At 33.4% G+C, this 13602-nt stretch overlaps 1 protein-coding gene across 6 annotated transcripts in view; it reads right to left on the reverse strand.

Moving 5' to 3' along the window:
* Window positions 1–13236, reverse strand: part of LOC127837864 (breast cancer anti-estrogen resistance protein 3 homolog) — a 39070-nt gene extending 25834 nt beyond the window's left edge. For 2 of the 6 annotated variants that reach the window (XM_052365280.1, XM_052365278.1), the window contains exon 1: window positions 4023–4057. In XM_052365280.1, the coding sequence (XP_052221240.1) occupies window positions 4023–4042 (20 nt within the window). In that variant the 5' untranslated portion in view covers window positions 4043–4057. Of the gene's footprint in view, window positions 1–1489; window positions 1695–4014; window positions 4110–12754 lie in introns of those variants that run through there. The other 4 variants (XM_052365284.1, XM_052365283.1, XM_052365285.1 and 1 more) reach the window with 4 other exon arrangements.
* Window positions 13237–13602: the final 366 nt, after the last annotated feature.

The following is a 13602-nucleotide window of genomic DNA, read 5'->3' on the forward strand; positions in this document are numbered from 1 at the left end:
ATCACTCATTTTTTTAGGTTATTTTACATTTACTTCTTTATTTCTACACCGATTCACTTCAAATTGATACTGGACCTCACCTATGACAATACGGTCAATCTCAACCATGCATGGCCCCATTCCCAACCCTGGGGCGCCCCGCCCACATAGGCCACACCCACCAAAAATTTCCATTTACTATAATTTTTTCATTTCTACACGGATTCACTTCAAATTGATACTGAACTTTTGTTATGACATTAGGGTCAATCTCAACTATGCATGGCCCCAATCCCAACCCTGGGGCGCCCGCCCACATAGGCCACACCCACCAAAAAAATCCATTTACTATAAAAAAAATTTAGGTTATTTTACATTAACTTCTTCATTTCTACACTGATTCACTTCAAATTGATACTGAACCTCTCTTATGACAAAACGGTCAAACTCAACTATGCATGGCCCCCTTGCCAACCCTGGGGCGCCACGCCCACATAGACCACACCCGCCCAAAATTGCCTTTTACTATAATTTCTTCATTAATACACTGATTCACTTCAAATTGATACTGAACCTCTCTTATGACAATACGGTCAATCTCAACTATGCATGGCCCCATTACCAACCCTGGGGCACCCCGCCCACATAGGCCACACCCTCCCAAAATTGCCTTTTACTATAACTTCTTTATTTTTACACCCATTCACTTCTAATTGATACTGAACTTCTCTTATGACAATACAGTCAATCTCAACTATGCATGGCCCCATGATCAACCCTGGGGCGCCCTTGGGTCAAACATGCGGCGTGGGGATACGCGTCGGCCTCTGCCGCGCCATTTCTAGTTGAGATTGACTCTAATGTCATAACAAAAGTTCAGTATCAATTTGAAGTGAATCCGTGTAGAAATGAAAAAATTATAGTAAATGGAAATTTTTGGTGGGTGTGGCCTATGTGGGCGGGGCGCCCCAGGGTTGGGAATGGGGCCATGCATGGTTGAGATTGACCGTATTGTCATAAGAGAGGTCCAGTATCAATTTGAAGTGAATCGGTGTAGAAATAAAGAAGTAAATGTAAAATAACCTAAAAAAATGAGTGATAATTTCTGACGCGGCCCCACCCCAACCGCTATAACTTTTGACCCAGGGGTCAGATCAAAATTCCAAATAGTGCAGGGTCGCACATATGCTCATAGCTACCATGTGTGTAAGTTTCAAGGTTCTAGTGCTTTTAATGTAGGAGGAGATAGTGGCCAGGACGGACGGACAGACAGACGGACGGACGGACGGACGGACGGCGGAGATAACCACAATATCCCCACCTTTTTTTCAAAAAGCGTGGGGATAACAACTGTTCTAAATCATTCTAGACCATTTTAAGGATGATTCCAGAACACTTCTAGTCATTTGTTCCAGTACAATTCTAGAAATTTAATAGAACAGTTCTAAAACGTTTCGCAGGGGTTATATCATCTAATTTATTTTAATATTAAAAACAGGTTACACACAACCTTAGCAGGTCCCTTTGAAGCTGCTCCAGTTTTTGAAGATTTGACATTGTGTAGACTAACAACAGAATAATACCACGTCCCCAGGATATGACAACTCACAATTTTGATATGGAACAAAAGTTAATGACCTTGTTACCTATAATTAAAACTTCAATGCACACACAAAATAAACTTCTTATTTTAAGATGCACTTTAGAATTGAATGATTGTTTATAAATTTAATAAATAAGATTTCAATAAAACAAGTATTATATCCGAGTGCTAAAACAGTCACTGCACACACACACTCCTCCACTGAATTTAGACTTCACAGCACTTTCAGTTGAAACTAGAATCTGTATCAAATTCTGTTTGAAGATAATATGGCACCTTGACCATTCCGTATCCTTATAATTAACTCTAATAAGCTTCACAACAACTTCCACAGGTTAAATCTTGAGTTATTTCCACAATTGTTTACTTTTACCACTATAATTCAGTTCACCTTAATGTCCCATAAAGGTGTGAAGACGGTCAATTTATTATCATCAATTCTTAAGCTTCCAATGACGTCAGTAACCTTAAACTATTAAAACCGTTAATGCACAATTTATTGCAAACAGATCAAATGCAGCACAAACAGAATTGCCTGAGCGTCTATTTCATTGTTCAAACAAAGTGTTAAATAAACACTCGTTCTCTGTATAAAGCAAACTCAACATATATTTCAAAGATAGTCATACATTAGAAGCAGCAACTGCTTCAATAATAATGGGACAAAACCTTATAGAAAACCTTTACCAATCACTTCTTTAAATGTAAGACATATAGAAAACTTTTACCAATCACTTCTTTAAATGTAAGACATATAAACTGACTTGTAATACCATGCAAATGGAAAAACCACATCAGTAATATAAAATATTGCAAAAAATGTTACGAAGCCCGTGTCAACCATAAAATATAATATGCATGCTAGTATCCTAAGCAGCATTGCTTATAACCAACAGAAATAATTCCACACACTTATTCCACAAACTTTATGTAACAAAATAATATTTAATAATATTAATATTTATTGAATTGCTTGGTACAAACATCATAAGTGTGCTTAATTGATTCGATGCCCTTCAACTATAGCAAAAACATTATTATTAATTACCAAATTATTACTTTAACACTTTTACTGTGTTTTATGTAAAGTACACATTTTGAAAAGTATTTATGTACTGAACTGAAATGAATTTCTTACAAATTTAGTTATCAGTATGTGAGTGATTAACTCATTCAAATTTAATTAAAGACTGATGCTGTAATGAAGTCAATACAAATGAAGTACATGTATATTTCCTAGAGCTATTATCTCATTAAAATGTAATTATTTGCCAGTGCAGTTTGGTGATATGAGTTGATTCAGAAGTCACCAATTCACAAAAGTCAGCCAATATATATGTGCTCATACATGTATCAGGTATTGTTATCAGCTATGTTGTTGTTTGGTAAACACATTTAAGTCTTGTTAACTTTGATGATCTCACATATAGAAACCAAGATACCAGGGCAATAAATAGTTACTGTATAAATGTGACATGACATGATTATTCAAATTGACATGATCTTTACTACAATTCATGTGACAGTATCATTACTATAATTTATGTGACAGGACCATCGCACAAATTAATGTGACACCACCATCAATAGAAATCATGTGACACCATCATCAATAGAAATCATATGACATGACCATCAATATAATTCAAAGGACACTAATAGTCTATCATCACTTGAGTTAATATGACAGAACCATCACTTGAGTTAATATGACAGAACCATCACTAGAATTAATATGACAGAACCATCACTAATATGACAGATCCATCACTAATGTAACAGAACCATCACTACTTTGACAGAACCATCACTAGAATTAATATGACAGAACCATTACAAATTTGACAGAACCATCACTAGAATCAGTGTGACAGAACCAGCACTAAAAAATATGACAGAACCATAACTAATTTGGCAGAACAATCACTAGAATCAGTGTGACATAACCATCACTAAAAATATGACAGAACCATCACTAACAAAATTATGACAGAACCATCACTAGAATTAGTGTGACAGAACCATCACTGGAATTAGTGTGACAGAACCATCACTGGAATTCAAGAGAAAGAACCATCATTATGATTCATGTGACTGAACCATTCAAATCATTTATGATACAGAACCATCACAAGAATTTATGTGTCACGACTACCACTAGAAATATTATGACAGAACCATCCCTTGAATTTATTTGACAAAAACACCACTAGAATTCATGAGACAGAACCATCAATATATTTCATATTCTGCACAATTTTACTTCTTACCTTCACAAAGTCTAATGGATAAAAACCTCCTATTTAGAAGAAATACATTTTATCTTAAATCATTTGTTCACCTTATTTTATTTTCTTGGAAGTAATTAATTCCTCTTATTTTCTGATCAGGTAGGCAATTTTTTATTTAAATATTATATATATACAACATACTTGCTTACTTGCTTTTCTTACTGGTCATTTCCAAATAATAAGTATATAAAACACAGTGAACTAATGACAGCATTCAGGTTTAAGTAATACTGACATTGTATGGCGAAAGATATTTAACAATATGATGCTAGGCCTTATTCTTGAGGAAATACCAGTTTGTATTCAGCCTGTTTAACAATACATGAAATTTGAAACAAAAGCATCACTAGCTTAACTTTTTGGTCATTTAGCACAACAGATAGTGCAGTGTTGCCTCACTTGAAGCGCACAATGATCCAAGGGAGGGTTTAATGATGCCATAATTCATTCTAATTCAGTATCACATTTCAGGGGGTGTCATGTGACCAGCCTTCCATATGTCACACAACAATGAGATGCCATTGCAGGATGGACACTTGACTATACTAATAAGGTAAACACTGCTCCCTACGCATTCCTAAAGACAATAGTCTAGATATTTATGTTCTGATCAAAATAAAACACACACATTATACCGGTTATCTTAAAATATTTAAGAAAAACTTTTATAGTAATATTTTATACTACATAAATTATAAATACGATTCATAGTTCTAATTATTTTCAAATATACAAATATTGTTACAGACATATCAGCGGGACCTTTATGAAATTACAGACGGACGGACAGATGGACGGACGAACAGACGGACGGACAGACAGCTTATAAAAATTGACTTCATACAAAAGAATACACATGTTTTAATCTGTCACAATTAGCTATACTTAAAACAACATAACATTATATAAAATAAAATAGATCTTCAAGAATACAAATACTAATAAACCATCGAGGTGATAATGAAATCAATTGTATTGAACAGTATCATTTCAAATCGTATTTCTTATCACAAGAGCTTCTTTTTTGATGTATTTACATTCATAAGAAATAACTGACAACAAAAACTTAATAATTACATTTTACAAACTGCCCCGCTCATGGCTCAGACTGAGAACTAATAAACTACATGTTTACAATTATGATGATGATGCAGATGATTGTGATAAGATATGGCATTGGCAACAGAAGTAAGATCAAGTTTAGATTGAAAATACAGCTATATTATTTATTCACCTGCATACATATGCTATACCTTAACTTCAGAATCTGAGGTCTGATAATCTCACAACTCTGTCATGTATCCTGACAATGCTTGGCCTCTTTTTCACATTTTTCAGGTATATATTTAATCCCCTATTCACATACATTTTCTGATTTTATAATATTATACATATTTTTGGTCACAAACCTCTGTTCCTCTCTTATGTCTACTTTCAAGCAAATAGCTACAGTTACTGTATCTTCTGATATACTTTCAACAGTTACTGTATCCACTGATATACTTTCAACAGTTACTGTATCCACTGATATACTTTCAACAGTTACTGTATCCTCTGATATACTTTCAACAGTTCAGGGCATGGCTGCTCTCTCACAGATAAATGTTTTAATGATCCAAAAATTGCACTTCGGAAACAAAATGCTTATAATTTAATTGTGTCATTAAAATATTAACTATTGCATAAAAATCAAATACATTTTTAAACTTTTTCTCTTAAACTTTTTATTTCTTTTTCAGTTTTTGACTTTCCCTTCATGAACATTCAGTAAATTATTGGAAAACTTTCCCTCCTGTAGGCCAGAGTGAATAAATTCTAGTTCCGTGAATTGGCCAAATTGAAAATTATAGCATAATGCAGCATTGCTTTTCACCATGAAGGTTGAGTCTGAGGCTGTGGTACATGTACATCATTTAGAAAAGTTTAGCAAATACAACAGTGACACTTAACTTTTCGAATCAATATATTTTGTGTGTGTCTCTTTATGTTAGCCACAGTGTTTATACTTACAGGCTGTGTTCTTATGTTAAAGAATTAGATTCATATTGCATTATGTGCACAAATATAATTTATATGCATGTTTTAAAGCGGGTATATACGATATTGTCAAATATTTATTTATTAATATAAAATGTGTAAAAATTTATTATACATATATTTCAATATGAACTAAAATAAAAGTTAAGAAGAACATGTGTCGAAAAATGCTAAATAAGCCAGATATTTAATTCTGAAATCGAAAAAGGCTGTACAGCCGAATTCGCCAGCATGTATATCATGCATGTACGATGTGAATCTAAATTTAGTTTAACGGTTCATTTGAAATTCCTGCAGCGATATCGATTCATACGACACACAAACACTTACTAAAAAGACGAATGCATCGGTTATTGTAGGAAAATAATTACGAATTATCTTCGTCACAATCGGCTCAGGGCCCTAATTTGTATTTGCTGTATTTTATGAAATTCGTCTTAAATGTATCATTTTTCTTGCATATTGTGTGTTATTATAACATATTTGTATCAATATTTAACAATTCAGCACATATAAAAATCGTATATACCCGCTTTAACTGCTGTTCCCAAATATATTCCATACCATGATATACTTACTAAAAATCATGTTAAATACATGTAGTTTTTTTAATTATAAGGGTGCGCATAATTAAGACAGCTTCCAGCACAAATATTGTGCACTTTCTTTAAACCTTTATTACATCTACAGGATTCCAAGGTCAGGGCACAGTCTTGATATTTTCATTGAAAGCCAGAATAGGCTATAAACATGTGACTGTTTGCTGTTAATAACACAGTTTGACTTAAATTTTCCATGAAAAGGAAAGGTAATGTATCATTCATATTTACCTTCATAAATGTGCAGTTTGAATATACATGTACATGTATTAACGGATATTTCCTATGTTTTCTATTATGTAAATACCTGGGTATTTAGGTTAACAAAAGTGAATTGCAAATGTTATATGTAGTACGTACTGATTTATAAACTGTATATATGCACAGCCCTTTAAAATGTGCAATTCAATACATAACAAATATTTCATGCAATAGATACAGGATAAACAATGGGAAAAAACAGCCACAATAAAAAATTTACCTTTTGGTTTAATTGTTATATTTAGAAATTAAAACCTTCTGCTCCTGTTTTTAAAATCAGGATAAACGCCGAATACTTAAAAAAAAAATCTTGCAGCAATTTAATTAACACAGTGATATTGAACAATATATATATATATACTTTTTAATAATCTAATATGTTTAATCACAACAGTCATGAGATCCAAGATACATGCAGTCTATTCATGATATACATGTATATCACAACAGTCATGAGATCCAAGATACATGCAGTCTATTCATGATATACATGTATATCACAACAGTCATGAGATCCAAGATACATGCAGTCTATTCATGATATACATGTATATCACAACAGTCATGAGATCCAAGATACATGCAGTCTATTCATGATATATATGTATATCACAACAGTCATGAGATCCAAGATACATGCAGTCTATTCATGATATATATGTATATCACAACAGTCATGAGATCCAAGATACATGCAGTCTATTCATGATATATATGTATATCACAACAGTCATGAGATCCAAGATACATGCAGTCTATTCATGATATACATGTATATCACAACAGTCATGAGATCCAAGATACATGCAGTCTATTCATGATATATATGTATATCACAACAGTCATGAGATCCAAGATACATGCCGTCTATTCATGATATATATGTATATCACAACAGTCATGAGATCCAAGATACATGCAGTCTATTCATGATATACATGTATATCACAACAGTCATGAGATCCAAGATACATGCAGTCTATTCATGATATATATGTATATCACAACAGTCATGAGATCCAAGATACATGCAGTCTATTCATGATATATATGTATATCACAACAGTCATGAGATCCAAGATACATGCAGTCTATTCATGATATATATGTATATCACAACAGTCATGAGATCCAAGATACATGCAGTCTATTCATGATATACATGTATATCACAACAGTCATGAGATCCAAGATACATGCAGTCTATTCATGATATATATGTATATCACAACAGTCATGAGATCCAAGATACATGCAGTCTATTCATGATATACATGTATATCACAACAGTCATAAGATCTAAGATACATGCAGTCTATTCATGATATATATGTATATCACAACAGTCATGAGATCCAAGATACATGCAGTCTATTCATGATATACATGTATATCACAACAGTCATGAGATCCAAGATACATGCAGTCTATTCATGATATATATGTATATCACAACAGTCATGAGATCCAAGATACATGCTGTCTATTCATGATATATATGTATATCACAACAGTCATGAGATCCAAGATACATGCAGTCTATTCATGATATACATGTATATCACAACAGTCATGAGATCCAAGATACATGCAGTCTATTCATGATATATATGTATATCACAACAGTCATGAGATCCAAGATACATGCAGTCTATTCATGATATACATGTATATCACAACAGTCATGAGATCCAAGATACATGCAGTCTATTCATGATATATATGTATATCACAACAGTCATGAGATCCAAGATACATGCAGTCTATTCATGATATATATGTATATCACAACAGTCATGGGATCCAAGATACATGCAGTCTATTCATGATATACATGTATATCACAACAGTCATGAGATCCAAGATACATGCAGTCTATTCATGATATACATGTATATCACAACAGTCATGACATCCAAGATACATGCAGTATATTCATGATATATATGTATATCACAACAGTCATGAGATCCAAGATACATGCAGTCTATTCATGATATATATGTATATCACAACAGTCATGAGATCCAAGATACATGCAGTCTATTCATGATATATATGTATATCACAACAGTCATGAGATCCAAGATACATGCAGTCTATTCATGATATATATCTTTATATTCCCCACCCCATAGGAGAAAAAAATACACAATATACATGCCACAAATTAAGGCCATGCAAAAATACAAGTTATTGTAGGACATAAATGCTATTCTTTTGTTACACCTTGTTTTTAAATATCACATATTAATATAATAATTAACTGATCTTATTTTATTATTCATCTGACTTTCTGAATCACACACGTCAAAAAAATAAGTAAGATTTGAAAATCAGGTAATCTCTGTCAGTTTCATAAATCACAATTATTATTTTCATGTTATATACTTTTTAAAACTGCACTTTTAAGCATATCGTATCTTAAGCCTTGAATTAACAATACATTAGAAATTTGGAATATAATAAAGCACGACAGACTGAACTTTTTTTCTATTTCTCTTTTTCCATAAGTTTTTTTCCATATTTTACATCATCAGTTTTGTAACTTCCTAGGATTTAATATTCCAGTTAATTTTAAGAGATCGACAAGAAAATGGAAAAAATATATGCACAATAATTTGAATAATTCAAATATTTCTGTGAACAAGGTCCTTAGAAAAAAATATATCTTCGCTGTCGTTCTCAAACCTCGTAGCTCCAATTATTTTTTTCGTCATTTCCGAATATATGAAGTCTGGCGCGTGTTTTGTGCTTTATCTCGTAGCTCTACGCCAATCAGAACCCTTGAAACGCCATGTGACGAAATGTAGTAGCTTGATTGTTGGCTTTTTTTGGGGGACGAAAAGTCATAGCGACGTCATTTCACCTATAGGTACGTCATTTCGTTTGGACAAATTGGACAAAAACGTTTTTATATTTGCAGCTACGAGGTTTGCTATCAGGACGAATTGTCGTACCTCTTAAAAATGACAAAACTGTGGTGACAAAATATCGTAGCTACCATTTCTGAATACTAGTATCTGAGTATGACTTATCAGTATGACTTACGCATCTATGGCTTATTCCGTATTTTGCAGCTTCATTTGTTTTGTATTTTTACAGAATTTCAATTTCTAAACATCGTTATAACAAAATGTTCCGGTTTTTTTTCTCTACTGAAAAGTTGGCATTTTGTAGCTACGAGGTTTGAGAACGACAGCGACGATATGCACAATAATTTGAATAAAAAATATTTCTGTGAACAAGGTCCTTTTATCTAAGCCTACTTTCTTGAAGGTTAGAAGTGCTGATTGTTTGGTTTGAACATCCAATGTTTATTAACACATTAGTTAAGTACTGAAGTTAACTTTCAGAATCTGATTGTGTGGCAGAGTTAAAACATACGAGCCTTGCTCTGGGAAAATGGGGCTTAATTCATATGCCTAATGTGTAGTCTCAGATAAGCCTGTGCAGTCCATGCAGGCTAATGTGTAGTCTCATATAAGCCTGTGCAGTCCATGCAGGCTAATGTGTAGTCTCAGATAAGCCTGTGCAGTCCATGCAGGCTAATGTGTAGTCTCAGATAAGCCTGTGCAGTCCATGCAGGCTAATGTGTAGTCTCAGATAAGCCTGTGCAGTCCATGCAGGCTAATGTGTAGTCTCAGATAAGCCTGTGCAGTCCATGCAGGCTAATGTGTAGTCTCAGATAAGCCTGTGCAGTCCATGCAGGCTAATGTGTAGTCTCAGATAAGCCTGTGCAGTCCATGCAGGCTAATGTGTAGTCTCAGATAAGCCTGTGCAGTCCATGCAGGCTAATCAGGGACATCACTTTCTGCCTAAACATGATTTTTGCTTCCTTTGTGGCAAGAAAATTCCTTTTAACCAAACAAAAGCAGAAAATGTCATCCCATATAAGCCTGTGCAAACTGCACAGGCTAATTTGGGACTACAGGCACATGCATTAAGCCCCGTTTTCCCAGGCTCAATTTATTAATAGGTCTGGCCTTATGAGGATTATGCTATTAAGATGTATATAAAATATCTGACACTGGTATTTCATATTGTTTATCTCTGCAATAAATAGTTTAGTTCTGCCATCCCTAGATAACATAGCGGCCTCATATATCAGCTGTCTATGTGGGCCTACAGGGAGGCAGCTACTCAGTCATATACACTCCACATTGTATGAGCAAATGATACAGCCATTAGCAACAAGTTGCTGTAACTCAGGTAACCATTCAGAACAAACATACTTGGAGGGTTTAATTTAATGCTGAATAATTTTGTTATGTGATGCAAATTTTTAAAATAAAACTGAACAAGCAAGTAAAATGTAGAAAAAGAATCCATTAACACAATAAATCAGCCTCAGATATAGTTGTTATCATCTGTTAATACCAAGAGTCTGGTGACTTTAAGTGATATTACATACAGAGTGATGCCATTAGAAGCAAATGAAGTTGGATTCAACATTATTATGGAAATAAAGAGGCATGTTTGTATACAATCAACAAAATAAAGGCATTTTTATCAAATATCCGAGGCATTTATTGATTTTACTTCAATTTTTTTTAATTCCCTTCAAGACTGAAAGAAACACAAACCAGACTTCCTGAAAGCTTTAAAAAAAAGTGTAAGACATTAGGTCCAACAACCTGCTTAAACTCGACAGACCGAAATTAAATTTAAAGGACCAATACAATCTAGAGCATTTTAACAATCTTTCAAAGCAATTTTTGTTGTTGTTCACATTCATGAGCATAAAATAATACATAATTGAACAATATATTTGACTTGCTGTGATTATTAAATGTATATGAATCCAGTAGATGCCGTTTCAGTATTTAGATTATCTGGCACTTTTCACATGTAAGTCCAAATAGAGGTCAATATCAAGGTCAGCTGATGTGGGTGTGTTGAGAGAGTTCATATATATTATCAATAAAAGTACTAAAGCTTCGAAGCAAGCCATATCTATCAAGAAAAACATTTAATTTTATCCAATAATGTGGACCATCTGAATGCATCTCAATAATGTGGACCATCTGAATGTGGACCATCTTAATGCGTCTTACTCTGGTATAAGTTTGTTTTATTTAACAAGTAACATATCCAATTAAGACTTAAAAATCAGTAGGACGGTTGGACCGATATTTTGTAACTATCAGACCAACACAAAATGTGTCAGTCTTGTTGGACCAAGGTTTTCAGGATCTCTGACAAACATAATGTTGACATGCTCATTTTTCATACACAATACTTACTACAAATCAGATAACAATCTTTAATAATAAAAAGATTATTAATTTAAAGTATTCCTTTTTTCAAGTCAATATATAAATAAATATTTGTTAACTTCAGTTCAAAGTTATTATAAAACAATTTACTTACTACATTGTATTTGCACAAACTCTACTCTGCTTTTTTTTGTGAAGAATTATTTTGAAATTTGAGTACAATAATGAAGACATCAACATGCTATTTATTAGGGTCAGGGTTTAATAAAGAGCTTAAATTAGTGTTTTCATGAGGTAATATCGCCCTAGCTGAAATGATTCGCGTTCAGAAAGAGTCTGTCAAAGCAAAAATCATCAAAAGACTCAATAATTGGCAATATGGGCATCACAAGGTTATGCTGGGTTCTTAGCCTTTCTTGCCAACAAACATTAATATTAATACTTTGCTTGAATGTGGACATTAAACACATGATGAAGACTGCCCAGGCTTCTCTTTATATTTCTATTATAAAGAAATCATAACTCAATTAATGTTTCTTAATGGATAATTAGCCGTTTAGAAAATAGTTTAGTGTAACCTATATTCAATAATTGTCAAAACAGTGTAAGTATTATCTATATGAATAAATATTCTTAAAAACAATATGAAATTAGGTAAAATATGATTAATTGACAATCAAATTCAATCAAATGGCAAATCAGCATAACGAAGCTAGAAAATGACTGCACATTTCTAAATGAAACGTAAATCTAAATTCTCCTTACCTGTGATTGTTTTGACGCTACAACTCCACACCTTTGTGCAGGTACATTGCAGGTAAGTCCATGACACAAAATAGTGCATTAAATCTGAGAAGAAAAGTTAGTTAGCATGAAAACGTAAAAAATATCAGCTTTTATATAATTGACGAATTAATGCAATAAAATCGAAATGCTTCGCAATATTCAGCACAGGAAGTGAATTGGACTGATACACACATTCGGATAACTTCGCACGTCATGGTGAGAGCGGCAAGTGTTCAGCGTAGCTTCACTTCACATTCATTTAAATGCACGTGTACTTGGCATGTTGTTATCCCCACGCATTAATATTGAAGATATGTATATATATTTCAAACAGTCCCTTAATATAGGGTTCAATGCATCGTCTCTGAAAAACAAATCATCAAGCTTTTGCGTTACACCACGGACTCTAGATTACAATATACACTCCGTGGTTACACACACTACACTGACTATAGAAACCGCAGTACATGTTCATGTTGTATCATCTGTATGTTGAATATAGATCTAATCAGCTTTTAAAATTACATTTCAAAATCGTCCGTATATACATATGCTTCATTTTAAGGATCGGCATGTACCGGTATCCTCTGAGTCTTATGGATGTGTGCAGAGTAGAATTCTATCGAATGAGCCGGTAATCTCCAAATATGTCCATCGCCCCAAGATGACTTGTTTGTTATGTTAAAGTGAATCGATAGTAGTCGCCCTGTTCCAGTATATATAATATCAGAAGTTTATTTACCTGTGATCTTTCCGGGGAATATATTTTATTTTTAGCCAAAGTAGGTCACATTTACCCCGGCTATCAGGGTATTCGCAAAAGAAAT

The sequence above is a fragment of the Dreissena polymorpha genome, chromosome 7 (genome assembly GCF_020536995.1).
Source record: "Dreissena polymorpha isolate Duluth1 chromosome 7, UMN_Dpol_1.0, whole genome shotgun sequence".
NCBI lineage: Eukaryota > Metazoa > Mollusca > Bivalvia > Myida > Dreissenidae > Dreissena > Dreissena polymorpha.